General features: G+C 37.9%; 3 protein-coding genes across 5 annotated transcripts in view; 1 reads left to right on the forward strand and 2 right to left on the reverse strand.

Annotated features, from left to right (window-relative positions):
- LOC138000846 (nuclear RNA export factor 1-like) overlaps positions 1-9,741 on the reverse strand; it is a 55,087-nt gene extending 45,346 nt beyond the window's left edge. Inside the window, exons 1-3 of one of the 2 annotated variants that reach the window (XM_068847511.1) lie at positions 9,590-9,740; positions 3,330-3,522; positions 1,869-2,004 (exon numbers count right to left, since the gene is read on the reverse strand). In XM_068847511.1, coding sequence (XP_068703612.1) covers positions 1,869-2,004; positions 3,330-3,522; positions 9,590-9,680 — 420 coding nt within the window. In that variant the 5' untranslated portion in view covers positions 9,681-9,740. Of the gene's footprint in view, positions 1-1,868; positions 2,005-3,329; positions 3,523-9,589 lie in introns of both variants that reach the window. The other variant, XM_068847512.1, reaches the window with a different exon arrangement.
- A 240-nt stretch (positions 9,742-9,981) lies between these two features.
- On the forward strand, positions 9,982-20,759 carry LOC138000847 (V-type proton ATPase 16 kDa proteolipid subunit c-like). The gene is made up of 4 exons (XM_068847513.1): positions 9,982-10,142; positions 10,238-10,396; positions 13,931-13,958; positions 18,350-20,759. Exons 1-4 carry the CDS (start codon positions 10,073-10,075, stop codon positions 18,555-18,557), a joined length of 465 nt encoding a protein of 154 aa, XP_068703614.1. The 5' UTR covers positions 9,982-10,072; the 3' UTR covers positions 18,558-20,759.
- Positions 20,760-23,538: 2,779 nt separating this feature from the next.
- LOC138000844 (liprin-beta-1-like) overlaps positions 23,539-27,500 on the reverse strand; it is a 39,715-nt gene continuing 35,753 nt past the window's right edge. For both annotated transcript variants that reach the window (XM_068847510.1, XM_068847509.1), the window contains exons 18-22: positions 26,736-26,861; positions 26,049-26,237; positions 25,333-25,524; positions 24,526-24,585; positions 23,539-23,874 (exon numbers count right to left, since the gene is read on the reverse strand). In XM_068847510.1, the coding sequence (XP_068703611.1) occupies positions 23,827-23,874; positions 24,526-24,585; positions 25,333-25,524; positions 26,049-26,237; positions 26,736-26,861 (615 nt within the window). In that variant the 3' untranslated portion in view covers positions 23,539-23,826. The remainder of the gene's footprint in view (positions 23,875-24,525; positions 24,586-25,332; positions 25,525-26,048; positions 26,238-26,735; positions 26,862-27,500) is intronic.

A 27,500-nucleotide genomic window follows, 5' to 3' on the forward strand; every position in this document is an offset into this window, starting at 1 on the left:
CAGGGTATCTATTGGCTTGCCTTTTCCTGTTAACTCTCAGCTTTTACGGTATTTTTTGGTGCAAAGGTTAAACCAAGAAATAGTTGACCTGGCATCAGATTAGACTGAAAAGAAGGGGAATTTGGAAGCGGAAACAATTGTTCAGTTCTTCCTTAGTGTGTGGAATAAACGTTTGCTTAATGGAACTGCAAGACATGCATGACATGCAGGAAAACGTCTGTCAGAACAATTTTGCAGACTATCATTTTAAAGAACAATTGAGTGAGTTTTTCTCAAGAGCATGTTTTGTTATCTTTGAACTGAATTTATTACCAAAGCTTAAGAAAGTAAAAGACCTCAAAATGGAACAGGACATTACAAAATAATCAACATGAGAACATGTGAGCCAAAAGGCCACTGCTGGCACGGCATCTGGGTGACCCCTCAAATGGTCTAAATGAACACCAACTTGAAAAATCAACTGGAACACTGTAGTTCAATACCACCCAACTCTGTGCGTTCTACTTTTGTATAACATGTACCACAAGCAACCCAGTTTACGCTCAAAAGGCGTCTAGTTGTGTTTGTGTTTGATGAGCTTGGCTGGGCATTTTGTTGTCCACAGGTACGTTTGGAGTAATAAAAATCAATGTAAGTGAGTTAAATACAGACCTCTGGATATGCTTTATATTAGACTATGGTCGTACTGAATCTGTAACTTGGTAGATCAGGTATTTTATAGTACAGCGGAGTGATGTTTGTTTCATCATTTGAAACTGTTTCAGTGTTCTTTTCGTTTAACAAATCTCCTCTCCACATCAACCTTAAGAGAAAGGTTAGTTTCAAATAGGAAGATTTACTCTTCAACAAGACTCAGATATAAACATAGAAAAAACTTTCTCAAGTAACTCGAAATACTCGCTTGCGTCATTGCTACAAGAGGTGCTAAACTTCGGTACGGTAAGGTCTTGTTCGCCCACTGCAACTGCAAATATGACAATAACTTTCAGGAACAACTCTGTCGATCCAGATTTCAGCTTTTTAACCAGAAATAAAGAAAAATAAGTTTTTAGGCCTTGAAAATGGGGGGCGACTTATGTATACATGAGTTTGACATGTACATGTACACAAGTAAATACGGTAGTCAGAAGGACATGAGCTTCTGATATAATATACATGTACACTGTAATGTTGAATACATGTATGACAGGGCAAAGCAAACACAACAGCACTCAGTCCAATTCTTTCAAAAGACCAAATTCAATGTGAGCACAAAGATATTTCAGTCTTTGACACTTATTAGACAATTTGAGATTTTGTTGTTCAACAAGCACAATTCAAGCCTACAAAATAATGTTGGCTTGCAAGAGTACTAAAATGACTCCTATGTGGTGTAAACTGCACCGAATCTTAGGGCTGATAAATGTTGGTTTGCAGGAGACAAATTTAACTCCTTTTTACATGTATGAACACCTGAAAAATAACGAAAGAAATGAAATTGCAATCAGTTTCATTTTAGGAAATAACAGTGCTAGATTTTCAACAAATCCAAAAAAATTCACAATGTCAACATTCAGTATCAGCCAAAATTGAAAGACAACTTACCTCGGTGTCTCAAAGTGGGAGAAAACAAAACAAAATTTTCTCTGAAAGCAGCAAATCATGGACACAAGTCAAAGCAAACAGAAAGGCAACAAGTTGGCTGCCACTTCTCTCCACGTGGTAGTACCCAAGCATCTGCAAACTCTTGGAGATCACATGACCATTCTTGTATACCAACAACTAAATACAGTGTACCTCTGATGACAACTTAGTGTCAGCAAAGCCCAAAAAAAAAACTTAATTTTACATGTAAATTCCTAACTGGCATTTAGGAAATCAAAGCTCACCACAACTTTGAACCAGTCCTGATTACTGCTGTGACTGTTGAGAGGAGTTGTTCCTAATCTGGACTTGACATCGCCTCTGTTGTTGTTTCCTACTCTTGCACCACGACGAGAAGGGGGCCTTGATCCATAAGGGTTGCTTTAAAAAAAATTAATAACAACAACGATGAGAAACATGCCAGTTGTACGATTTAATTAATAAACAATCAATACCACCTCTTGTACATAGAAGTTATCCTATTACACAATAACAGCTAGACTATTGATGAGTAAAATTGTCTGGTGTAACAATGGCTCAACAATGGCTTATGCGTATCCCTGAGTCACCATTGAAAAATAGAATCATCTCTTCAATAGGGACCCCAATATTTTGATTAGATAGATCAGCTGTATGCTTACCTCGCTGAAAATAACATGATTTCCCTATATCAATCTGGTTTTCGATCTCTTCACTCACGGCCATGGCTTTACTCGAGACCACTACCAGTTGGGCTTATAACATCAAATTGATAAAGGAACTGTAAATGCTGTTGTGTTTCTAGACCTTAAAAAAGTGTTTGATACAGCTGATCATGATATTCTTTTATCTACATGTATGTAAATAATTAAGTTCCTATGGTATTTATGGACATTTGCTCAACTAGTTTAAATCATACATGTATCTACAACGTAGATAAACACCAGTAAAAATGCTTTATTAATGGTTTGTTATCTGAAAAGCTACTTCTTAGTTGCAGTGTACCTCAAGGAACAATTTTGGGTCCTCTGTTGTTCTTGATTTATATCAATGGCTTACCAAATTGTCTATAAAGTTCACAGCCAAGGATGTACATGTGCATGTATGCTGACGAAGCACATTTCACATTTTCTAGATAGCAATGATGTAACCACCATAGAAGATGCTTTAAATTGTGATCTTCTCTATCAGCTACCTTTTCCAGAGCTTTTCCATCCTCCCGCTCACTTCTCTTTAACGTTTTGTGATGATTCGAAAATAAATGTGCCATTCTTTTGCCGGCTTGGAAATTTTTCCCCGGCTGATTTTGTCGCCAAGTTATTTTAACCTGTTTAACTAATGCTTGAAAAATATTTGTGAAAGTCAAGTGGACTAGTACACGACTGATAAAACAACGCGAATATCAGTTGTGCAGTAGTAACTTGACTTTCACATATACTTTAAAATCAATTTTGACTGATCACGATCTTCTCTGATCCAACGCTGTGCAAGACTTATCGTCCACGCCTTTTGCAAAGGTTTTAAAACCTCTACTTCACTAATGCTCAAAGTAATGCGTGACATATTACAGTCGCGTTACCTGTGCAGTAACATTGCACACAAACAATTAGCACGAACGTCCTTAAGCGAGGCAGTTGGTTAAATTAAGTTAACAATTTACATGTATATACATACATGAAAAATTGTTTCAAACTACTGATAAATGCTTGGAATGAACAAATGCTTACTATCTTGAATCTGTTCTAAGGACACCTCCATCCCCTGAATCCATGCTAATATCATCATCATCATCATCATCAGCTAGGTAAGACCGGGGATGAGGAGAGCTACTTCTTGGTTGATAGTGACCATAACCTCTTCTTCTCATTCTACCTCTGGAGTAACCACGATGAGATCTTCCTCTGCTTGACCTGTCTGGTTCTCCAAAGAAATAAGACAATAATAAATTACTTTATTATTATTGCTGGTATTACGAATGTTGCACATGTTGTGGTTTAATTGTGTTTTTGGTTTGAATTTTTTAAACTGGTTTAATTCTTTTAGAACACTGCCCATTTTAACATTGTTTGGATATCTTTCTGTAATTAATTTCATAGAGTATGATTGTATAAAATAAACTAGAGAAATCATTTTTTCAAGATTATTATGATGGATTGCATGTGAACAATAATGTTTCTAAAGTGTTTGGAGTTAAATGTTCACCTTAGTGATTAAGATTAAATTTTGAAAGGTTAGCTTTCATGTACTTTTGCGAATTTGAATTTTAGTAATTAGGTTTAAGCTTTCAATTGGGTTTATGCACTCATTTGAAACAGTTAAAATTTCAGGAGGCATATGACAACTGCAGCCTGCCTATAAATAGCACTGATAAACAGCATTTACATGTAAGTCTATAAAGCACCCATTTTAAAATGGTTAGCTGTTACTGCGAGTTAGGGTTAGTCTGCGGTCTGTAAGTGTCAGACGCTGCATTCCAGGTAAGGGATTGGCATGCATTGTAGTCATTGGAGTGGTAATCACATCTTTGCAGTGTTTAGTCTAAAACAACCATTGCCTTGGTTTCTGGGTTACGAATATAGGTACATGGTTGGTGGAAGTAAAGCATTCTTTCACATGTACAGTAGGATAAAGGGGTTTGTTTGCAAAGAGGCTGTGGTGCTGTGTCAGTGAGGAAATGAAATAACAAAAAGGATTTATCAACTGAGTTGATATGGTAAATTGACCACTGTAAAGAAATTTGAAAGATTGACATTTCCAGTGTTAGCCCTTTTTCAGAGCTTAACCTTTTTCTCAGTAAACAAAACTTTAGTTTCTAAAGAAACTGTGAAACTGCGTCAGTGGGTGATTGAAACAGAAATTGATTTTATCAAACGAGTTGATAAAGGTCGAATAACCACTGTGAAAAGTTTGGAAAGCTGACGTTTCAAGCGTTAGCCCTTCGTCAGAGCGAAGGGCTTATGCTCGAAACGTCAGCTTTCGAAATCTTTCACGGTGGTTATTCGACCTTTATCAACTCGTTTGATAAAATCAATTTCTGTTTAAACACTTTTCCGTCTTTCACAAGTAGGACTTGTCACTACTTGAGCATAATGGTTTTCGATCTCAGTTCTTTTTCTTAAAAGTATATTGGGGTACAAGGGTGACATTTTTAGCATCAAGTCAATCTCTATCAAGAGAGAAATGTTGGAGCTGCCATTGGTTTGTTGTTGTTTCTGTGAAGAGTTTGCCGTTGCTGTAAACCATTTTCTTTGAGTTATTTGTTGTTCCGTTTTGTTAATTGTTTCAGCTTAGATCAATCCATGTTTCCTGAAAGGCAGAGTTGCTTCTCTGTTTTTCTTTCAAGAAATGTTTCGCCTTGTTGTAAAAATCATCTTCTAAATACAGCTGTAGCAATTTCTTTGTGAGTTTTTGTCTTTAGGTGGCCATTCAATTCCTCTATTTCTCTTTAGAAATCAATTTCATTTACATGTAGAATATGCAGTTGCAATTGCTTGCATGGTCAAGTGGATTAAGAAATAGGCAGTAGATCCATAGGTAGGGAGTTCAACCTCAAGTTCTGGTGAGTATACAGAAAGGTCTTGAGAAATATGAGATGTCTTTGAGTGGTGTTTTGTAGAGGGGTTGGTATATGTAAGTGTGAAAGAAGGGTGGGGTAGGATAGAGGTACTGGAAAAGATCAGGCAGGGGTAGGTGAGTAGAAGGGAGGAAAAGCTATCTATTTCTTTGTTAGACCCCTTGCAAAATCAAGCCCTGTGTTTTTTAACTACACCCCTACAAAAAGAAAATCAGCTAACTTATGCAAGCTTTTCTTTAAAATCTTAATTGCCAGATTATTCTCTGTATTACAGTGACTTGAAATGCACAGAAGAAGAATTATCAACATAAATGCTACCAACTGGTTTTTGAAGAAGAAACGTTTCCTATCTGTTTATGAAAGCACCTGCACCTACGAAAAATTGTTTTATGAAGAATATAATAATTGTTTTGTCCATGGGTTCATCATTAATTCTTTTAAAGAACGCAGAGTATCTTTAACAAAGTTCTTACAACTCTCCAGCAAAATTGTATAATTTTTATGCTGAAAACACAAAACTGGTAGTCAAGCAAGCCGACTGCACCTAAATGCAATACTGCCAATACATCATAACAGATCTTACTAAAAAAATCATGAACACTACACTGTATTTACAAACTGAATGAAATGTGAAAAACACTTTTCACTTTATTTGTTCCTCTGCCAGCGGAAAAACCCACTTCAGTCTACTGTTCAGTCTTCATTTTCGCTGGAGTGTAATTTGAAGTTACACAAAAAAAATACTGTGTGAAAAGACTGGCTTGAGAATTAGATAATTATATACACGAAATTATTCATAAGGTTATATTGAAGCCAGTAATATTGTATCCACAATAATTAGTGAGTGATTGCAATGGAGATTATTCCCTTTAAATCTTTAATTGGGCACGGCATACTTTAATTTCAGAAAATGTCATCAACATGTCAACCAAAAATGTTCATGGCTAAGAAAAAAGTACACAAGTGATGCACAGGGATAACCCTGAACAGCTTAACAGCAGCAGAATTTTCTTGAACAGAACAAGACGCACAGCTGAATGGGTGATGAAAACTTTTGCACAGCAGAATACCTGAACAAAATTATTGAACAGTCGAGGTTGAGCTAATCAGTCAAACAGCTGTATAGAGAGATGGTGAATGACCTGAGCTCACTATTACTGTCACATGAATTTACTACTGTAAAACATGTATATCAACACTTCTGCTGGAGTGTAATTTGAAATAAGCAAAATCAGTGGTCAAATTTCAGATTTGAAACTAGAATTGAAACCTTCAAATAAAAATACAATGCACTGTGCACAACTTATCCCAAGTCTCATATCTGTGGTGGTTTAATAATTTGGACATGTATTTTGTGTCATGCAATGATCACAAGTTCATGACCAGCTTGGACATCACAAAAACTTACTCCCATCTGGAGTCACACATTTTCACTATTTTTATTTTTGGCACTAAGAGATGCAATTCCTTGGGAAGAAGATTTTATTTCATATTTTAAATTCCCTATGGCGCTTATTTTTTCCCAGGTTTTTTAACTTTTTGTTTAATTATCTATAGTGTCTGAGGTATAGTACTTCAAAAAAAAATTATTTTCCCTGTTTTAGTGGGCCTTTGATTTATACACAAAAAAATTTGGCCAGACCAATTGGGTCTAGGTAACTAAAAACATCAAAGAAGCCTTTTTCGGAGAAATTTCGAAATATGAAGCTCAAATTCAGCAAAGGTATGAGGACATCCCTAATCAATCAGATGCTACAATCTTGGACAAATTAAATAGAAAATTGAGAGCACCCCCCTCACCAAAATCGATGATGGGAAAATGGCGCGTTGTGGCCTTCACACGGCTTCATCCTTGATTTGGGGGGAAGGGGACATTTCTGTTCCATTTTATTCTGTCCAAGATTGTCTATGAGCCCCTGCTTGGCGTTACCAGTAGTATATGGGGTAATCATGACACGAAATCTGCTCTCGTATGTTCAAAAGTTACATCATCCGAGAGCACACCTCCTATTCAAAAAATAAACTGAGCAAGTGGCATTTCATGTTAGCTATTAATGTACATTTTGTGTCTAATTAAGAACAAATAATACATGTTTACAAGCATGTCACGATCAGCATTGAATTGTAAAAAATGCCGCAAAACATGAATTGACAGCTTCGGTAATGATTGCGCAGGAAATTTTAAAGAGCGTAATGATTGGGATGTTTCTGCTTGAAAATTCGAGATAGGTTTGTCAGAACATAACAATAAGTTGCATTACTTTAGCGGTATTCATCAATCAGTGAAAGTGAATCTGAAAGCTTTCATGAAACAAAACACTCAAAGAATAAGGAATAACCGAGGTCCAATTATATATATTCAACTTCCATCCCCCAAAATTAGAGCCATCCAAAGTGCGGAGCTACTGACTTTTTGACAAGCTGATCTCAGCATTTTCTGGACAAACAATCGTTCTCGGTGAAGAACTCAATATGGTGAAATTATTTCAATTACTGTATTTGTCCTTTAATTAATTGGAGAATCGTTATTATTATATTTATAATATTACTGCAACGTAAGAAATTTTGAATCCCTAGGATGTGAATTTCTTGGACATCGTTACTTTATGCACTTAATTGTTCATTCAGTTTATTCATTCCTTTATTTATTAAGTGATTCATTTCAGAAAAGGTGCTGGATGAATAAAAATTTTACACCTTGAATACCTGAGAGTTGACTGTAATTATGTTCATAAGCTAATTATTTATGTTTATAGCAGGAGGTCTATAAAATGAGAACAGAAATTGAAAATAAAAAAAAAGGGAATAAAATTATTGGAAAAAAAAAAGAAAAAGCAAGAAATCGGATGTAAGGAGGATTCGAACCTTCTACCACAGATTATCAATTCTCTCCAACAATCCAACCTACCTACATTCTACACTTTACACTTTGCATCCATGCGCTAACCATACCGAACATGTAAACCTGTTGAATTTTTAAGAACTGCATTTGCACTCCCTTCAATTTGTTGGCGATATTTACCTGATCTATCTTCTGATTTTTCCACGCTGAAAAATACAGCATGATTTACGTTCGAATTTTGTCGAATTTTCACGATTTTGTTGTCTGGCCAGAAAGGTGACAGAACAGATTGACACTTTTTTCTATTGCTTGTTGACCGTGCTTAACCGTTGAAAAACGTCTCAAAACAGACGTTAATCATATAAAGTCTTGTGAATTGTGCCTTAAACGTTTTGATGTCATGTAAAACCATTCAAGTGCTCTATAAAGATTTAAAAACGCTACTTTAATGCTTGAGTCTTTTGCCACTGCTTCGTTTAATCTCAGCGATGCAACCCTACATAGACCCTATAGTTTTATTGATTAACTCCCCAGAAATGCTTTCAGAGTAAGATCAGTAGTGGGCTTGAGAACTCTAACTCTTACTTTTGTTTGCTCGGGTATTCTTTTTGTTAATGGCATTTTTTTCATCAATTCTACGTAGAGTTATACCCTTATTCTTCATTGTACTGGCAAAGTTCCATTTTAGGTAAGCCTTTTTTATACACTCTGCATCTCTTAAAATATCTTCCAAGTAGTATCTCAACATAGCAACACTAGCGACAAGCATGACTGCGTCAGAGGCCAGTGGTTTCAGATGATTAATGTGTTGACATACGACCTCTTAATTGACCAAATCTTGATGTTCTGACATCGATAGCCTCGATAGACAATCTTGGACAAATTAAATGGAAAATTGAGACCACCCTTCCCCCCAAAATCAGTGATGGGAAAATGGCCCGTTTTGGCCTTCACACGGCTTCATCCTTTGATTTGGGGGGAAGGGGCATTTCTGTTCCATTTTATTCTGTCCAAGATTGTAGCGTTTAAATTAAGGTGATAATTTCAATGGTTTGGCGTCAGTTCCAGCTTGAACAAGATGAAGCTACTAGCCGTCGTCTCGTTGTTGCCTGCCTTAGAAACTTTCTTGACTCTAACTGGCGGTGGAGAAAAGATATCACAAATGATGCCTAAAACAGCTTGGAACGACCAAAAAAAAGATAACACAGGAATCAGTTGACACTTTGTTGGATCTTTCATTGAACTATTTGCTTTCAAACTTTATTGCCGAGCAAATTGCAACCGCCGTAATGTTATTCTGTATATCGATAACAACAATATAAGCACCAACAGGTGTTACCCCTGTGGTCACTTATATCATTGTGTAATCACGCATATTAAATTCTAGACTGCGGGACTGCGGACTACAAACTCAAATTAAAAATTCCATTTTTAACTCATATTCCCTCCTATACAGCTTAGACTGTGGTGGCCAATAGCAATGCAGCTTTGACGAGGACAAATGGTTGCATAAATAGATTGCAGTTAATCGCAGGCAAGCAGTTGGAATTACCAAGTATTCAGCTGATTACCTCTATCCCCATAACTCCTTGATCCATCTCGTGATGTTGTCACTGGAAATGTCGCATCTTGAACGGCCTTGGCAAACAGATTTTTTGACATGCCTACCAGAACAGCTTTTCACCATGAAAAAGGAATATTACTCGGATCTATATGTATGTCAATTATCAGTCATAGAGTGTCCAGCACACCTTCGGTCACGAGGACGTAGAAAGGTTCACCGAGTTTTCTTTGATACAATTTAAATTGCAAACAAATTAGTGAATAGAGACATAAATGAGTCAGATGTAGTCTCAAAGGTTGTTTATTAACATTAACTTTCTTTTCAAGAGAAATTGCTCAGGGTCTCTCACGATTTTGAGAGGAATCTGGAAAGGAGTGGCACGTGATGTTATCACATGATTTCCTTCCCCCATTTTGACTCGCAGCTGGTACGGTCGTTTCTTGTTGTAAGGATTGTTCATCTTCCTTGAATTTTTAGCGTTGCGCAAAAAATGGCCGATAAACCAACCTATGTATATTTCTTTGGAGTAGTTGGAGCGACTTCAGCAATGGTCTTTAGTGGTAATTATCAAGATCGCTCTATTGTTTTTCTTTTTCGTTCGTATTCGTAGTGAAAATTAAATTGATCATGGGATGAACTCATCTCTTCTATATAGCTTTAGGAGCTGCTTATGGGACAGCAAAAAGTGGAACAGGCATTGCTGCAATGAGTGTCATGCGACCAGAGCTTATCATGAAATCTATCATTCCAGTAGTTATGGCCGGTATTATCGCAATTTATGGACTCGTCGTTGCCGTCCTCATTGGCAATGGACGTGAGTACATCGTCATTTATTTCAATCTGTTTAGTACTGATACTGCAGTATTTAGTTTTCGTAGTCCATTTGTTACAAATAGAAGTGACGGCCCTTTTCTTCCAGGACAAATATTTCCTTTTCGGGATGGCTGGAGCTAAGCCCAGCTTATTGCATTTCCAGTAAAAAAGCTAGACCTCTTCTCATGTGTCAAAGGAACTAGGATGAGGAATAGTAAACAATTAGTGTAATTACATAGGTTATTATTGAAAATTCTCTGTGCTGATTGGTTGCCGTTGAGGTGATTATTATACACTTAATGTATGGTCCAGAGGGAAACAGTTAGTTTTGTTTTCCTGAGAGTCCTGAAGTTTCCCGACACGAAGTCGAGGGAAACATCAGGACTTGAGGGAAAACAAAACTAGCTAGTTTCCTGAGGGACCAGACATTAAGTGCTTTGTTGTATATTTAGACTTTTCTGTCAACAATCGCAGCAAAACATCCGGAGTGGGCAACTACTGTGGAATTGTATCGCGATCAGGATACATTTGAGTTTGATCAGGGGCATGTGACAAAGAACCAACCAATCACAGTGCTCGTATTGTTGAGTGAAAGGTTAGGTATATAACAATACGTGATAATCACCTAAGCAGTTTTTTCAAAATGGCTGCAAGCCGTTTTGTAGAGGTGACAGACAAAGAAATTAATTGTTTTAAAGAAAATGCACAAATAATCACCTGTGTAATCTCCCTTTTCACGGTTAGTTTTTCTCATTTGCATTACAATGTAATCTAACGTGAATGCGAGGCAATTTCGGGTTAAAACTACAAGATAGCCAGAAATTGCCTCACATGCATGTTTGATTATATTGTAATGCAAATGAGAAAACCTAACTGTGAAAAGGGCTATTATACTAAAATATTACCATTCACCTCGTCTTTGGTGAATAATTGTTACATAAGAAGCTTCGCCTGTGATCTGTTCTGTTGTAAAGCTCGCAGGAAGCGAATTGAGCAGGGAAGAAGTGTAGGGGAAACACAGGACGCAGTTGAGTGTTTTCCTTACTTCTTGAGTGCTCTATCTGCTGCCTAAGTGATTTCCAACAGAACAGATTACAAGTGAGGCTTCTTTATTTAACAATTATTTGTCAAAGGCAAGGTGAATATCAGTGAATAAAAACTGAGACTAAGTAACATGTTGTATCATCGGTATGCATACTGCAGCAAGCGATACAAGAGAAGGAAAGACATCCCGGACTGTTAATGATAATATTTTAGTTAAGGGCCAAGCGCAGACAGCTTCAGAGCACCGGACTACCGTACTTATTCAGCTATAAGCCGAGCGATTTTTACACAAATCCTCACTCAATTTGGGCAAATTTGAAGCCGTAGAAGGGGTCTCGGCTTATAGCTGAGTATTTTTGATAAAAAAATTAACTCAGCAAATTAAAACAGTAAAAAAGAACGTGTATTCACTTACAAGCCGAACTAAATTACTTGTAAAATGAAGAGAAGTTATTGTTGGTGTAATATGGACTTTTATTACCCAATAAGCTCCCTGTTGAACAGAACCATCAACTCACTGATGCCGTATTCTCCGGCGATCTCGGAGTTATTTTCTACAGCTTCTGCTTCGGCGACTATTATAAGTTTAACAGCGAGGTTGTAAGGTTTCCAGTCGAATAACTTTTTATAAAACGCTTCGCTTGTACGAAGACACGTTTCCAGTGAGGTCAGTAATTGTTTAATGACATTCGTCATCTCACGATCATGTCGATTGTTTGTTTCTTATCTTTCATGTTCATTTGATTGCTTTGAGTATAATTTTTCAGTCAATGTCAATTTGCATTTTAAATTACGAAAATTCCATAGTCGATAATACACGTACATCAAGACCTAAAATGGGTCTCGGCTTATAGCCGAGTATTATGCATTTACAATTCGTGTCAATCAAGATGATTTTTTCTGTAAGAAGTTTGGGGTCTCGGCTTATACCCGAGCTCGGCTTGTAGCCGAATAAGTACGGTAAGTGGGTTTCTGTTTGGTAGTGGTGCCATGAAAAAACACTCATGAGAGACGAGAAAACAGGTTATCTATAGACCGTATTCATAAATGGCGGCCAAGAAAGTATTCTTTTGTCTTTGTGCTAATCATCCTAACTAGCCTCACTTTGGAACAAAAATTCTTTTGAATTTTGCTCGTAGTTACGAGACTAGTTAGGATGATTAGCATAAAGACAAAAGAACAATTACTTAGCCGCCATTTATGAATACGGTCTATGAACCAATTGAGAATCAAACTGGAGATACTATCGAGAACTAGGCTGATATTGTGCAACACATCAAGTATCTGAGTAGGACACATTAGCCGTGTTGGAAGCTATAACTGCTTTGCTAATTGCCGTTGCAAGTACAGCAGTAACGCAGCTCAACAAGGTCTAAGCAAAGGCATACTGTGGCGCCTCTGGCTTTCACTATACGACCCATGTACATGTGTGACCTTGGGACACAGCTTACAGCCAGAAGCTGGAGAAAAACCCTTGGATCTGAGTAGAGAATCAACACAAACTGAACCCACTTATGGCATCAGGTCTAGGAATTGACCATGGGCCCCACACTGGTGGGAGGCAAATTCTCTCACCACTGCACCACCCTGCATCCACTATGCTGAAGAGAGAGAATAATTATTTATTATGATCTTGTATGTAGTTGTCTGTAACTTTTGATTGGTCGGGTAACAGAGAAATACTCTGCAGGGCTTGAAATAACAGCTGGTCAATGGACAATCTCCACTCAAAAAGCAAAGTAAATTGCAAAATCGAAAGTGACATGGAATTCAGCATTCAGGGGACATCTTAAAGTGCTACTATGATAAAAAAATCACTTCCTTTTTTCCTTCCTATTTTGAACGTGTGTTCGATTAACACTTTACTGGCAAAATTTTGAGCTTTGACTTTTATCCAAAGGCCGTTTATTTTGAGTGCAAGTTTTGGATTTCAGGGTCCGGCATTACTCACATTTAAAACTGACAGATTGGCCCTCAGAGGGTTGGATCTAGGGAAAATGACTTCATTTATTCACTAGCTCAAAATTTCAGCGTGTAAACGCAAATTATTATATATGCAAAACACGGTTTAAAAGTCTGAAAGCCCGAAACTCCCGTACTGCATATTAATTCAGCCGCGTACACACACATTGCAGTCTTAAGCTGGTGAGTCTTTGACGTCATTTTCTCCGCGACCCAGCTCTCTCAAGATTTTAAAGTCAGTAATGGCTTACCAATAAGTTAGAAAATTCCAGTTAAAATAAACAGGTGTCTTTTTAAAATCAGAACTTAAAACTTGGGTCACTTAGTGTTTAGTTAACAGTTTTTGAAATCCAAAGAAAAAAAAGGATTGTTTTTTTGGTCGTAGTAGCACTTTAAATACAGTGTACACTGGACTCTTTTTTCCTCTCGTGACCAATAACATGACCTGACATTGTGTCTTATCTCTTCCCAAATAAGCCATGCTATATAACACTAGTTTATTGTTTTTGTTTGTTTTTTGTTGTTGCAGTTTCCCCAGGTGATTATACCCTCTACAAGTGAGTACAAAACAACTGAATCACTTTATTAAAAAGTAAAATGTTTCCTGGGTCAAGTTGGAGCCTTGCCATTGTACACACATGCTTCCTTGTAGCAAGGATTTCGCTTTTTTTCACTTTCAATTCCCTTGTTTTTCATGAAAACACTTTGTCCAATCAGGCATCAAGAAAAGCCATCTTTGGCTTGCAGTTGCATAGGTTACCCTTACTAGCATGTTTAGGTTGATTAAAGTTCAATGTGGCTTCTTTTGTTTCATTTCAGTTTTTACTATTTCGTTAGTGTCAACCTCAGAAACCAAAAATACTGGTGATGTTACCTTAACAACTACGTGTATCAAGGGACTTTGAGAATTTGTTTTCTGGGAAATTTGCTTTAATTCTTTTTTTGACGTTTTAGCATTTCCAAAGGAATCGTCAAAATTAGAAGATATTTTTCATACTACATGTAGTAGACTCATCCATCAGAAAGTTTGGGTCAGATGATGCGTAAGAATTTAAAAGTTTTGGCCAAACGTTTTCAAAGTGCAATTCATTTCCCATCCTTTTCATCCATAATCAGTACCACGGTGAGATATTCACCAAACTGCCCTATTACATAAATACTACGAAAACCACCAATCTGTGAAATGGGCCAAATTACTGAGTCACTGCCCTGCCCACTTTCGCTTGTAAATCTCTCAAATTCTTGAGAGGGGTTGAGTTCGACGCCATTTTTCAGGCCAGGTAACCTTTCTTGTACTTGAAGTAACAGCAAGTCCATGGTTGCACTTGCAACCTCTTAGCTGGACAAAAACAATTTTATCCATTTTCCCCTTTGAAAACGTATCTTTCCATTGTTGTGGTTGTTCCGGTACACCTTGACATCAAAAACTGGCTACTGCTCACACCGTGACAAAGGAATTTCATCAAATGTTTAACTAAAGTAGGTGGGGCACGCACTCAATAATTCAGGCCCATTCCACAGATCGGTGGTTTTCGTAGTATCTTTTACATGTAGAATGCAAACAGGCTTTCCGTGCATCAAATGGCGGGCGGTCAACAGCTGGGGAATTGGAGCAAGCAGGGAAAAGGAGAGCCTGCAATGGTCCCTCGACGATTTGAGATCCTCCCTTTTTTCGCTTGACTGATCTGTCAATTTATCAATGTGGAATGAACCAGTAAGAAGCAACCGGAAATAACCAGTTTGATCGCTGTTCACCCGAGCGAGAAGCTGTTTTGACTTACACAAATGCTTTTTGTGATAATCATGAATTGAGAAACCCAAAAGGAAAACATATTGACGGAAAGCTGGTGGTAAACCCCAAAGCGTTGCATCCGTTGATGAGTTCTGCCAAATTTGTAAGTGTAACCTAACCAACTTTATTGTCTTTATTTGTACAAACAAAAGAAATACCATATTTACTCTTGTAAGTTGACCTTTTATGACCTAAAAACTGGCCCAAAAATTTGCTCTCAACTTATGCTCGAGTCATACAGATAGAGCTGGTTTGGTAGCACTAGAATTATGAGATGATTAGCATAACAATTGCCGATAACAATCTGCATAAAAACTGACATTACAAAACAAGTTCCAATTGTATTAAAACTTTGTGTTTGATGAGCTTGGCTGGGCATTTTGTTGGGTTAAAAACAAACCTCTGGACATGCCTCTTACACTATAGTCTTATCTGTAACTTGATAGGTCGGGCATTTTATAGTAGAGGGAATTACCGATGTTTGTTTCACTTGACTTCATTGATTTTATAGCTGCAGAAATAAATAGATAAGCTGAGGCAAGAAGATTCAGAGGAGACTCTTGTCACCAAGCGGGCATTGATTTCGATGCCAGAAAAGAGGCTTTCTCCCAAATTAAGGCCTGTTTTAAACGTCGCATTTTACATGTGCCGAATCTTATGCAAATGAGAAAAACCTATTGCTTTTGCTCATTTGCATTAGATTCGGCACATGTGAAATGCAACGTTTAAAACGGGGCTAAGAAGGGAGCTGATCGAGAGCACCAACTGATATATCTACTAACTGCCTTATAAGACCTTATAAAGAAACTCTTGCACAAAGGAAGTGGAAAACAGCCTCAAATGATTTTCTTGTTCATGAACCTATGCGTGTGATATTATCATTGCAGTAAATAGGGCTGTAAACAAAGAGTTTTGATAATAATTATTGGAAGTCTGACATTGTCCTGCTTTCAAGCCCAGAGAATTGACTTCCTCGATCTGGTTACTGATGATGCTCTTGAGCAGACAAATAACGTAATGCTTAGATTTTGTAAGCTAGTTTCGAGGGACACCCTCCTCATAAGGCCACACTTCAATTATTGCTTGTCTGTTTGGCATTTTTGTAGTGCGTGTCAAACTGAAAACATAGGCTGTCTTAACGAGCGCATTCTTAGATTCATAGGGTGAGGCTAAATCGGCTGGGTGGGTGGGTTGTGTTTGTTTAGCTCCCTCAGTGCTCGGTCCAAATTTGTCTTAGATCTTAGGTCTTGTCTGTTTCGAGAATTTCCAGCTGTTGATAAAAAAGGGTTAGGGTTAGGGACCCACAACCCACCCACCTACGCCGATTAACCACACTCTCAGATTCAGACTAAAAGACTATAACTCACCTTACGGCACTTTATTGGATAAAATAAATTCTAAACCTCTGTATGTTAGACGCCCTCAGAATTTCTTAGTTATATAGTCAACTCTTTCTTCACGGACACCTCTGTAAGATGGCCACCTGGTGCTAGTCCCGGCTGTTTCTTAGTCATTTTACTATAGCCAAACTCTCTATAAGACGGACAACGGACACTTTGAAATCGTCAACGGGCACTTGTGAGGTGCTGAATGTGACTTCAAATTACGATTTAGGGAAGAAAAATTCTTGTACGTGACTCTTTTTAACACCAGACATTTAATTGACAGCTCTTATCTTGTCGCCGGAATACATACAGTACAAGTTAAAATTAAATCAGTCATTGTCCCATTCAAAAAATAACTTGGAGGTGACAACTGAATTGTATTGTAATCTAAAACAGGTAGGTTTCGTTCAAGTAAATAACTTAAATTTAATACAGATGGGTATTCACTGTGCACAGGTTCAGCATTATATTCTCTAAAAGCTGGACACCTCTCTAGGACAGACAGCTGAGGCTGGTCCCGTTGGTGGCCATCTTAGAGGGAGTTGACTGTACTATATAAGAGTCTGTTTTTTGGTAACTATCCTGGATTTGTACACTGTAAGTAATAATTGATGTTTACTCTGCGCTCTACAAACTATAGTTTACTTGGCAGTTATATTATCTCTTCCTTATCCAAAAACATCATCTTATACGGCTTGTGTTCTTTTTCATATTATTTTAGCGGCTAAATTATGGAGCTCTCTTCCTGATTTGTTTAGAACATTTAGTTTTAAGGATTGTAAGCGTAGAATACTGAATTATGACTCACTTTAGTAGCATTGCAATTAGTTTTATAATGTATATAGTTTAGCATATTTTTAATTTTAGCACTTTATTGTATGAGTATTGTATTTTGTTGCGTTGTGTTCTCGAAGACATTATCTTATATTAGCTACTCTGAATTTTCTAGGTGAAATTAAGTATATGTATGTCTGTATATAAGTTGATAATGTTACAAGTCCACAGCCATTTGATGTGGGTGATTGCTTTGGAACCATTAGAGGCAGAGCTTAGATAATTTGCTTTATTTTATGAGAACACATACCCCCTCTGCTCTCACCGTATTCTTTTCAATATCTCTGCATTTGTTGACATGTGTCACAGTCAAATTGGCCAATCAGAAATTTACATTGAGAATTTCAAATCGTTGAGGGACCATTGCAGGCCCTCCTTTTCCCTGCTCACTCCAAGTCCCCAGCTGTTGACGGTGCGCCATTCGATGCATGGAGAGCCTGTGTGCAGGCTGTTATTTTTCAGTCTTAACTAGTTTAACCCCTTCGGCATCTTACAGGTTTTGCCCTGTCTAGTGCCAGACAATTTTTACAAATGAGACTGCACCAGCCCCCAAGGGAAAAGTATTAAAGGCATTTTAAGCATTCTACAGGGAATCAAAATTACTAACAGAGCCCCTTAAAATGTGCTGTTGTGTTATGCACTCTATTTGGGTAAATATATCAATGATTTCAATTGCATCAGTCACATTCTGTTTAATAGGATAATTTATACTATAATAATAGTTTTAGGCCTCTTTTAATAATAAAGTTTTGATAATAGTTAGTATAAACTTTTCATTAGGCCAACATTAATGTTGTAAAAATGGATTTACAGACAAAAGCAGGGAAAACTAAAAAAGAAAATGTTTCAACCTCTTCATCTTCATTTTTTGACTTTGAAGTACTCATACAAATACAACAGCACTAAAAAAAGTTCATGTTTTTGTTTTCTTTTCAAGGAGTTTCCTAGATTTAGGTGCTGGGTTGAGTGTTGGCCTCAGTGGTCTTGCTGCTGGTTTTGCCATTGGTATTGTTGGCGATTCTGGGGTCAGAGGAACAGCTCAGCAGCCTCGTCTCTTTGTTGGCATGATTCTTATTTTGATTTTTGCTGAAGTCCTGGGTCTTTATGGTCTGATTGTGGCTTTAATCTTAATCACAAGGAAGTAAATAATCCAAACAAGCTGATCCACTAACAAGAATATTGTATAAGAATATCATGAACGGAGCATGCCATTTTCCAAATGCTGTACTTTCTCTAAAAGCCTTACAATAAGTAATAGCACATAATTAAAAAATTGTCTTCTGTGGTTAGCTTGAGAGGTTGTCATACCTCTTAGACTTGGATTATTTTTAGGGTCCCTTGAGAATAAGGGAAAAATTTATTTTTGCATTTTTTGGTAGTGTTGCTCACTGATGGACAAATAGTTCTCATTTTCTTATCCAGTTCGTGAGTAACAAACAAAGCTAAAATTCACTAGTTGCTGTCACCAACATCACTGACAACTATGAGGCGCTCACTGTATTTGATGTCACTGCTGTTTGGCTGAACAAATCATTAAACTCATTTTCATTGACTGAAAAAAATGTGTCCGTACTTTCAATTCCCACTTAAGGAGGTTGAACACAGTTTTTCCGCAGTCAGTGGTATTCATTGAAGACTGACACGGATCAAATATTATGGCGAAAACTTTTTTTTCCTTTTTGTGATGGTCTTGGAAGTGCGGTATAAATTCACTACCATTACAGTCAAGAGAATCTTTCAGAGGAACCCAGCAAAATGCTGTGCATGTGGATTTGCTCAGAATTTTGAGACCAACAGCTGTTTTACCAAATTTCTCGCAAACCCGTGATTGGATAAGGAAAGGAAAGGAATTTTATTTTAAAGGGGCAGTGTCATGGATTGTAGTAAAAATCTGGAAAGCAAAGGAGACCTGTTTACCGATGGCAAACAAAAGTTAATGGCTAAATTTTCTTCAAAACGGCTATTTTAGGTCACAGGAACCATTGTAAGTGTTTTTGGTTACGCGTAGCCAACATTAAAATGAATGCCCATCTTAAAACGTCAGGCGGACGTTTTCAAGTACCGGTACTCCCCTTGCATTTTAGATAAATCCGGTAATAACTTAGTTTGGATCATTTTCCTCTCACTGCGGTGATCCAGAAGCCATTTAAGAATGAAAGTCGCTGAAAATCGATTTAGTAAATTTATGGTCAAAATAGAAGGGATAATTCACATGATACTACCCCTTTTAAGTGTCTAATCTTCTAGTGCTCGAAGACTAATTGGGGACTCTGTAATTATAAATTGAATTAGCAAATCAAATTTTGGTTTTTGAGGAGAGGGGAAAACCGAAGTACCCAGAGAAAAACCTCTCAGTGCAGAGAAGAGAAACAACAAACTCAACCCACATATGACGCAGAGTCTGGGAATCGAACCCGGGCCACATTGGTGGGAGCTGAGTGCTCTTGCCACTGTGCCATCCTTGCACCCCAGGCCCCAGTTGTTCAAAAGGTGGATAATGCTATCCATACACCGGGTAAATCACTATCCATTGGACATTACTTATCTATTGGATAGAGCTATACATTTTTGAACAACTGGGGCCAGATTTTTAGAACTTCGGAATTAAAATGGTTCTGACTTCAAATGAGTCTTCTATATGTTAAAAAAAATTGGAAATTTAACAGACAAAAATTTGGGAAAACTAAAAAACATCTATCGGCTGTTACACATACTTTGTTTCCATTATTTTAAGCAATTGGTGCAAAAAAACTATGAAGTGAATTTTGTATAAAATTATGAGGAATAAGCATCCTGTAGGCCTTGTTTTGATCTAGATGCATTACTATGCAACAGCCTACAGAGCACATTTACCAGTTGTCTAAAATAGAAACCTTCATGGTAGCACTTATCAGTGACCAAGTTTGAGCTTCCAAGAAAAACCAAATAAATATGACAGAATTTGAAAGTACAAGTGCTTGAAACTGTGTTCAGTCACCTTGGACAGTAGCAAACTTGTACTGACTCTAGAGTTGAACAAGCTGCTTCCAGTTCTCTCTACTGATGTCCCCACAAAATCTTGCAGAAGAAAGATTACGCAGGCAGTTTGACACAAATGCAACGTTAAGGTTTATTTCTTTTATTAACCTCGCTGATTCATTTCTACTAAAACTCTCTAAAATTTGCACACTGGAAAACACAGCCCTTGGGCCATTATGGTGGAGACCCTGGGAGCAGGCAATATAATATTATACAACACTAAAGTAAGGCTTTTCATGGAAAATTCTGTGTGAATGAATACTGTTGGTGAGTAGATCATCTCGTGAATATAACACCAAGAGTGTATTAAAATTTCTCAAAATTGCAAATGTGTCCAGCATTATGTTTTCACTTGATGCTGAACTTGGGTATCCTGTGTCAAAAGAGACTCTACAATAGTATTAGATGTGTATGCCAGATTTTTTTGGAATGTAGCTAGCGGGCATCAACTGGGTTGTTGAGGTACTTTTGCCACAGTTTAAACATTCGAAAGCTGACTTCTTGGTTGTTAAGAACGGAAAATAACAAGTAAATTGATTTCAAGAGGGAAGTAAGCTGTTTTGACCGAGAGATGATAAGGAAAGAAGATTTAAGCAAAGCAATGATTCTTTATTAGAGTGAACTTTTTTCCAAAACCGTCTCAGATGCTTGGGTTATTTGAATTTTTATTTATCAATTGTCTCATGTCTACCATTTATAAGAGAGCATTTCATTTGTTTATAAATGTACAAAGCATATAAAAGGTCTAAAAATACATACTATTATTTTGAACCAGTAAGTACATCATCTCATTTTGACCCGGTTTCACGTTTACATAACCTCATTTAAAAAGACGAACACAACAATCCTGTATTTAGAAAAAGAAATGCACTTCTCAGAAGGCAACATTTCTTTGTACTTAGGTTTATGTAGAAAACGTCGAAAAACGATCATCCCAGTACTAGAAAGTTTCTCTGGTGGCAAAAAATTCAAACATTCTAGGATATCCCATGAATTAAGAACCCAAAAAGTAAAGTAATTTGCACAAAGGAAGGTACGCTTGTTATCAATGAGGCCTCCCCGGGGGAGGGGGTCCCTGTTCCCTTGTTCAAAAAACCAACTTCCTAACTTGTTCTCAGCTTTTGTTCCCTCATTCCCTACGATATTTTGTCTCTGCTTCCCTGTTCCCAGCTCAAATTAGGTATGTTCTCCAGGAGGGCCTCGTGGTTATTCACTGATGTTGCGAGGATTTTAAAGATCGCGCTATGTATCCATAGATACCTAGGGACCAATTGTGTGAAGTCCCGATCATTTATCGGGCCTACTCGAAAGTCCCGAAAACTTTTCGGGCCCGAAAAGCCATTTGTGAAACTACCAACCACTTGTTTTGGAAAGCCGATCTTTTAACATGTTTTTAAGGTAACAAAAAGAAAAATGGCCCGTAAAGTTTCGGGACTTTCGAGAAACGGGTCCCAGAAAAGGCATTTACTTAATTTTGGTAAGCTGGTCTAACGATTGTGAAGATTGATGACTGACAATCTTTAGCTCCTCAAAATACACAAAGAATTGTGACACCCTAAGAAGGCCCAGAAAATTGCGGGACTTTCAAGAAACGGGCTCCCGTTTTCTTACAGTCTCGAAACTCGAGATAGTCGCCATAAACTGGCAGAGCCGAGAGGCGCATTCTTTACCTTCAAACATGGTAACGGCAAGACAGAATGAAAAAGAGGGGAAGGGGTTCTTTTTACGCTGCGTTCCCATGTTATTCGCTCTACTACCCATACTGAAGCTGTTATCCGGGTTTGTCACATGCGGTATGCGTTTACAGTTAAGCTATGTCACGCGTGACCAGTATCCACAAGACTGAAATGAACATTCGACTTCCGAGATTTGAATGGAATCTTGAAGATTTTTCTGAGAGTTGCTACGAAAAATGCACAATAACTGGACAATAATTAATAAAACGCTTGAAATAGCTTTCACTTTTAAAACAACGTTTATTTCACAATCATTCCAAGAGGGCGCGCTGGATATATAACAATTATTCCATGAGCCCGAGTTGGATATGAAGTGATAAAATAACCAACGAGCGCGTAGCGCGAGTTGGTTATAATCACTTCATATCCAACAAGGGCCAATGGAATAATTGTTTTAGTAAATTCTCAAACCAGGTTTTGCCGCCGATTTTTATTTCCACAATTTTACAAAGCATCCGGAAAGAGCATCTTGGTGCACTATTTTCCATATGACGTAAAACTTCGACTATTGGCTCATAGTCGGAGTTTTTTAGCCAATCAAAAAGCTAGAAATGCAATAGTCGGAGCTGAAAATTTACTAAGAAGTGATAGATAACCGCTGAGTTGGTTATAATCATTTTATATCCAGCAAGCCCGACTAGAATAATTGTTTTATTACAAACTCCAGGATCAGCAACTAAAGCATCGATTTCTGCCTCGGTCAATTCCGGTCCAAAACGGCTTTTGCCGGCCACCTTTTCTCAGAGGTGCAAAATTGTTTTCAGCTCGTTTTATTGCTGACGCGTTCCTTGACCATATTAGGTACAGCAGGTATATATTACACAATTATTGACCCGTGGCCCTTGAGGGCGAAGGGTCTAATTGTTTTAGTATCACCCAACTAGTCGGACAGAAAAGGCAATAGCAAAGTTAGCAAATGCAAGTTGAAGAAATATTTATTTGGGGAAAAAAAAAAGAAAGCGTCACGCTTTTCGCTACTCTAGGACTATTACTAATAGTCCTCCAGTAGCGTAGCCAATCAAAATGCAGGATTTGCATTAGTCCACTAGTTGGGTGATACTAAGAACTGATAGCCTGTGTCCGGCAAGCCAATGAAAATGCTGAAATCTCATATCCGTAGTTCAGTTTTAATAATTTATAATAAAACGAAAGTTCATAGCTCACTATTTTTGATATATCATGGAAATATTCTACGGGAATCCAGAATCTCGAGAGCATATTTCAAAACTGGCACGCAGATTTGAATACTCGGTTCAAATTTCAAAACAACTGGTCACGTGTGACATAGCTTGACTGTGTTTCTTACGAAAAACTAGCTGAAAAACGCATTAGGTTTCAAAATTAACGCAAATCTGAGGATGTATGCATTTGGAACAGGTATCAAGTAAGTGGTATAATCGAATTCCGGCGATCTCAATTGCTTCAGTCATTGCGCGCAGTTTATAACACAATGTCATGGTCTTTATAGACTTGCTGTTCACGGCACCCAACTAGGACAAACATGATTCGGTGAAAAAGCCCACTCCAAGCTTCTATATTCGTCTCTCCAGGATCAATCAGAGAATGAGATACTGGCTGCTAATCTCCAATGGGTTTGCAATTATTGGCATGACATGGGCACCTAGTGCGCATGATCTTGCAGCAGTCATGACATCACACTTCATATTAAGCCATCTCTTGCATTGTTTCTTTCCTTTTTTAACATATGCTATGAAACAACAAAAAGATAGAAATTACGAACCCCGGCCGGATCAAACCTCAGGACCTTAAAATAACTGCAGCGAAAGTTCCGGCTTTTCTAAATTCATCTGCAAATAGTTAGACTTTCAAGTCTTCTCGGATAAGAACCATAAACCGTAGGCCCCGTCTCACATAATTCTGTGCGCCATTATTGCGCATGAGTGGTCGACTTGAAAATAATATTCTAAATGGACTACTGTTCGATGAGACCACAAAAATTACTGACAGTAGTCAAAGTGAAGAAGTCCAAGTGCTGAAACTGGTAAGTTGAACTAAAATGACTGAACTTTCGTCAGAGCGAAGGGCTAACGCTCGAAACGTCAGCCGTATATAATTATAATTTCACGGTGACGATTCGACATTAATCATCTAGTTTGATAAAACCAAATTTTCGTGTTCTACAAGAGAAGATATTCGTGAACACGTGGAGTTTCTGAAAGGACACCGCATTGGTATATTCCAACAAGGGTTCGGTCAACCACATCGTAGAGAGGAAGTATCAAATATTAAAACTAACATTTACATCATTTTGCTTCCAACATGGCAAATTGCACCACTGGGTAAAACCGAGGCAACAACGAGGATATCAATAACCAATGACAATGGTGCGTTGACTTACCGTCAGTGAATCAAGCTCCTGAGAGAAAGCACCTATCGTCCCTGTTACACGATTGTCGCTCTGCAAGATAGAAACAAGAAAAAATTATGAACAAATCTCTTTTGACATGGACACTTTGAGTGGGCGGTAGATTCGCAGCTCTTGGAACGTTGATGCTGACTGGTTCTTGCGTAACTGTGATGGCGTACAAGGGATCGTGTAGGCCTGTCAACCCCATTTAACACACTTGACAACCCTGGGTAGTTCTTACGTGATTTCAGTTCTCATTATTACTGTAAACTAAAAGGCTGCTCGCAAGCTGGTCAAATTTATTCCCTTCAGATTTAAACATACCTTATTAAACATCAGCTAAACGTTTACAATTAGGTACATAAAGTACATTTCTTTAAAAATGGAAAAAACCGAACGTGTTCGACATTAAGTCATCCTCATGGTGTCGAAAACGCCCTTTTTTTCACTTTTCAATTTTTTTTAGCCTTCTAAATAGCCTCCCTCGTAAATAGTTCACTGAATTAGTGTTCCACAATTTGCGGGGCTATTCTAGAACAGTGCATAATGTTATATGTGTCGTTCCCAAAGAGTAGCGACTAAATACCGATACGAAACATTCACGATTTCTGGATGCTGAACTGCTGAAGCGGCGATTTCGCTACGCTTGAAGAACGAAGCATTCAACATTTCGGAGCGTTACATGCACGTATCGATATTTGAGCCGCCACTCTAAAGCAAAACAAGGAAACTCACGTAAAAACAATGTAATATTTTTCCAATTGTTTTTATCCGAAAGGCTATATATATATATTATACCTGCAAGGTGCCCTCTTCATCACTTTTTAGTCTGGATCGAAGAGATTCACTTGACCTTCTGCTTCGCTGCATAACATACGACTGTAATGAGGAAGGAACTTCCAGGTCCATGGGACACACATAATCATCCGGCTCCATGTTCCCTTTTCCTCGCTTTCGCATTCCAGCCAAGGACGGAGACCTTTTGACTGCCTAATCATTATCGAAGAAAGTGTATGAAAGGTTCTTTTCAACCTCCTCATAGGATTTCTACAGATCTGCAAAACTTAACTTCTCCTCGTTACCATACCTTTGCTTCAGCAACGAGAGACTCCTCAATGCTGCTCTTATTCAAATCAGAAAATTTTAATGTTAGAATCGAGACATGAGGAGCAAAAATTCTCTCTTCGGTAACTGACCTTACACTTGGAATCCGTGTGCAACACGCCTCTGTCTCCAGATAAAACAATCAGTACTTTCAAGAGATGATATTTTTTCAATTGTGACTCGGGGATATTCGTGAAAAATCCGAGTGCTCCTTTGCAAATTATCATCTGAACCTAGTTTAATGGCCTGGACTAGCATCCGAACTAGTAATCGGAAGATCGTCGTAGGTTCGACTCCTGCAAAGAAGCACTCGGGTTTTTTTCAGAGTATCCCCGAGTCCTCACTGGAAAAATATCGTCTCTTCATTTCATCTAACGGGGTTCAGAGTCTTTCATTTCAATAATCAGTACCTTGTGCTTTATTCCTGGCATAAGTGGCTGAAATGTCGGATCCCCTGCAGCTTTTTCCTTCATCTGATGACACTCTGCACCAATTAAACTCTGGAAGTGAGTGGCCAAGTGTCTTCGTAGAAGTGTTTTACTGTTTGGGATTGACAAAAGTGCTGCTAGACTCTCAGCCGTGAAGCGAGGATCAAGAATCTGTCAGGGGCGATAAAACACAGTAAGATAACACAGAATAACTTTAGAGCCTTAAAAGTCTCTCTTTTGTTGACAGAAATGAACAAGATGAAGTTCAGTCTGCTTGACTTTGTATTGGTGCTGTAAAAGACAGACACAAACTCACCTGGGACAAAGTAGCTATTCGGTGTGTGGGTGTGTGCATTCAAACATCGAAATTTTTGTTTTAAAGTGAAATGTGCTTAACTTTAAAAAGAAAGAATGATTTCAAGCTGTAAATTTATTTTCTGCGGCGACACGGACGTTAAGAAAGTAGACTCCACTAAACTAGGAAAACAGCACTATTTGTTGAATCCAATGGCCTCAATTTGGGCTTTGTTACGCCAAAATTACCACACATGGAAATTGGCATCGATTTGATCTTATGTTACTGTTCAATTGTAGGTGAAAACGTGTGTACATTATAACATCTACAAAACACGTTGACCAGGGAACAGTAAAAGTCTTTCAAAATCTTACCATAAGGGCTCCATGCACCCCGCTTCCTCTGAGATTTGGTGCATATTCTGCTAAATCCACAAGCCGTAACCATTCAGTGACTCGCCCATTTGTCCACAGCAACACATCAGCACCTTTTAGCCATGACTGCATGAAAAAAGAGCCAAAAATAATCACATTATTCAGTAAAACAAAGTAAAACATGCAACGTACAATTCTTTCCCCGAAATTTACATTTTTTACAAAACCGAAATCAGACAAGCGTATTTTTGAATCAGAACGAACATGTAGTGAAGAAAGGAATCACGTCTGTTCCGTATACAGTATGTCAGTTTCTTAACAGACATGGGAAAGATTGGCATTCTTCTATTAAAGGAAAATTTTCCTGAGGAGACGGACTGAATGAACAAATAATTACAGAGAGAAAAATAGCATCAATCCACGCAGACATGGTGATAGCGGGACCTTCATTAGTTCTCTTAAAAAAGCGTCTGGAGGTACTTTTTAGGTGTGAGTCGATAATTAGGATTCAGCCATCATTACAAGGCCGTAGCTGCAAGGGGAGCACTTGCCTCCCCCCCCCCCCCCCGCCCAACAAAAATTGAACTTAAATGATTTTACCTTTGAAATTACATATTCGAATGAAAAGTTAATGTTGTCTCTTTATGGACAGCTGCGAAGGTAATTTGAACTTTAATGATTTTACCTTTGAAACTTTTCACAACCGATTCGCTCGTCTTTATGAAACAGAAAACAAAAGGAAAGCAATATTTCAAGACAATAGTC

This window comes from Montipora foliosa, chromosome 4, assembly GCF_036669935.1.
Source record: "Montipora foliosa isolate CH-2021 chromosome 4, ASM3666993v2, whole genome shotgun sequence".
Lineage (NCBI taxonomy): Eukaryota > Metazoa > Cnidaria > Anthozoa > Scleractinia > Acroporidae > Montipora > Montipora foliosa.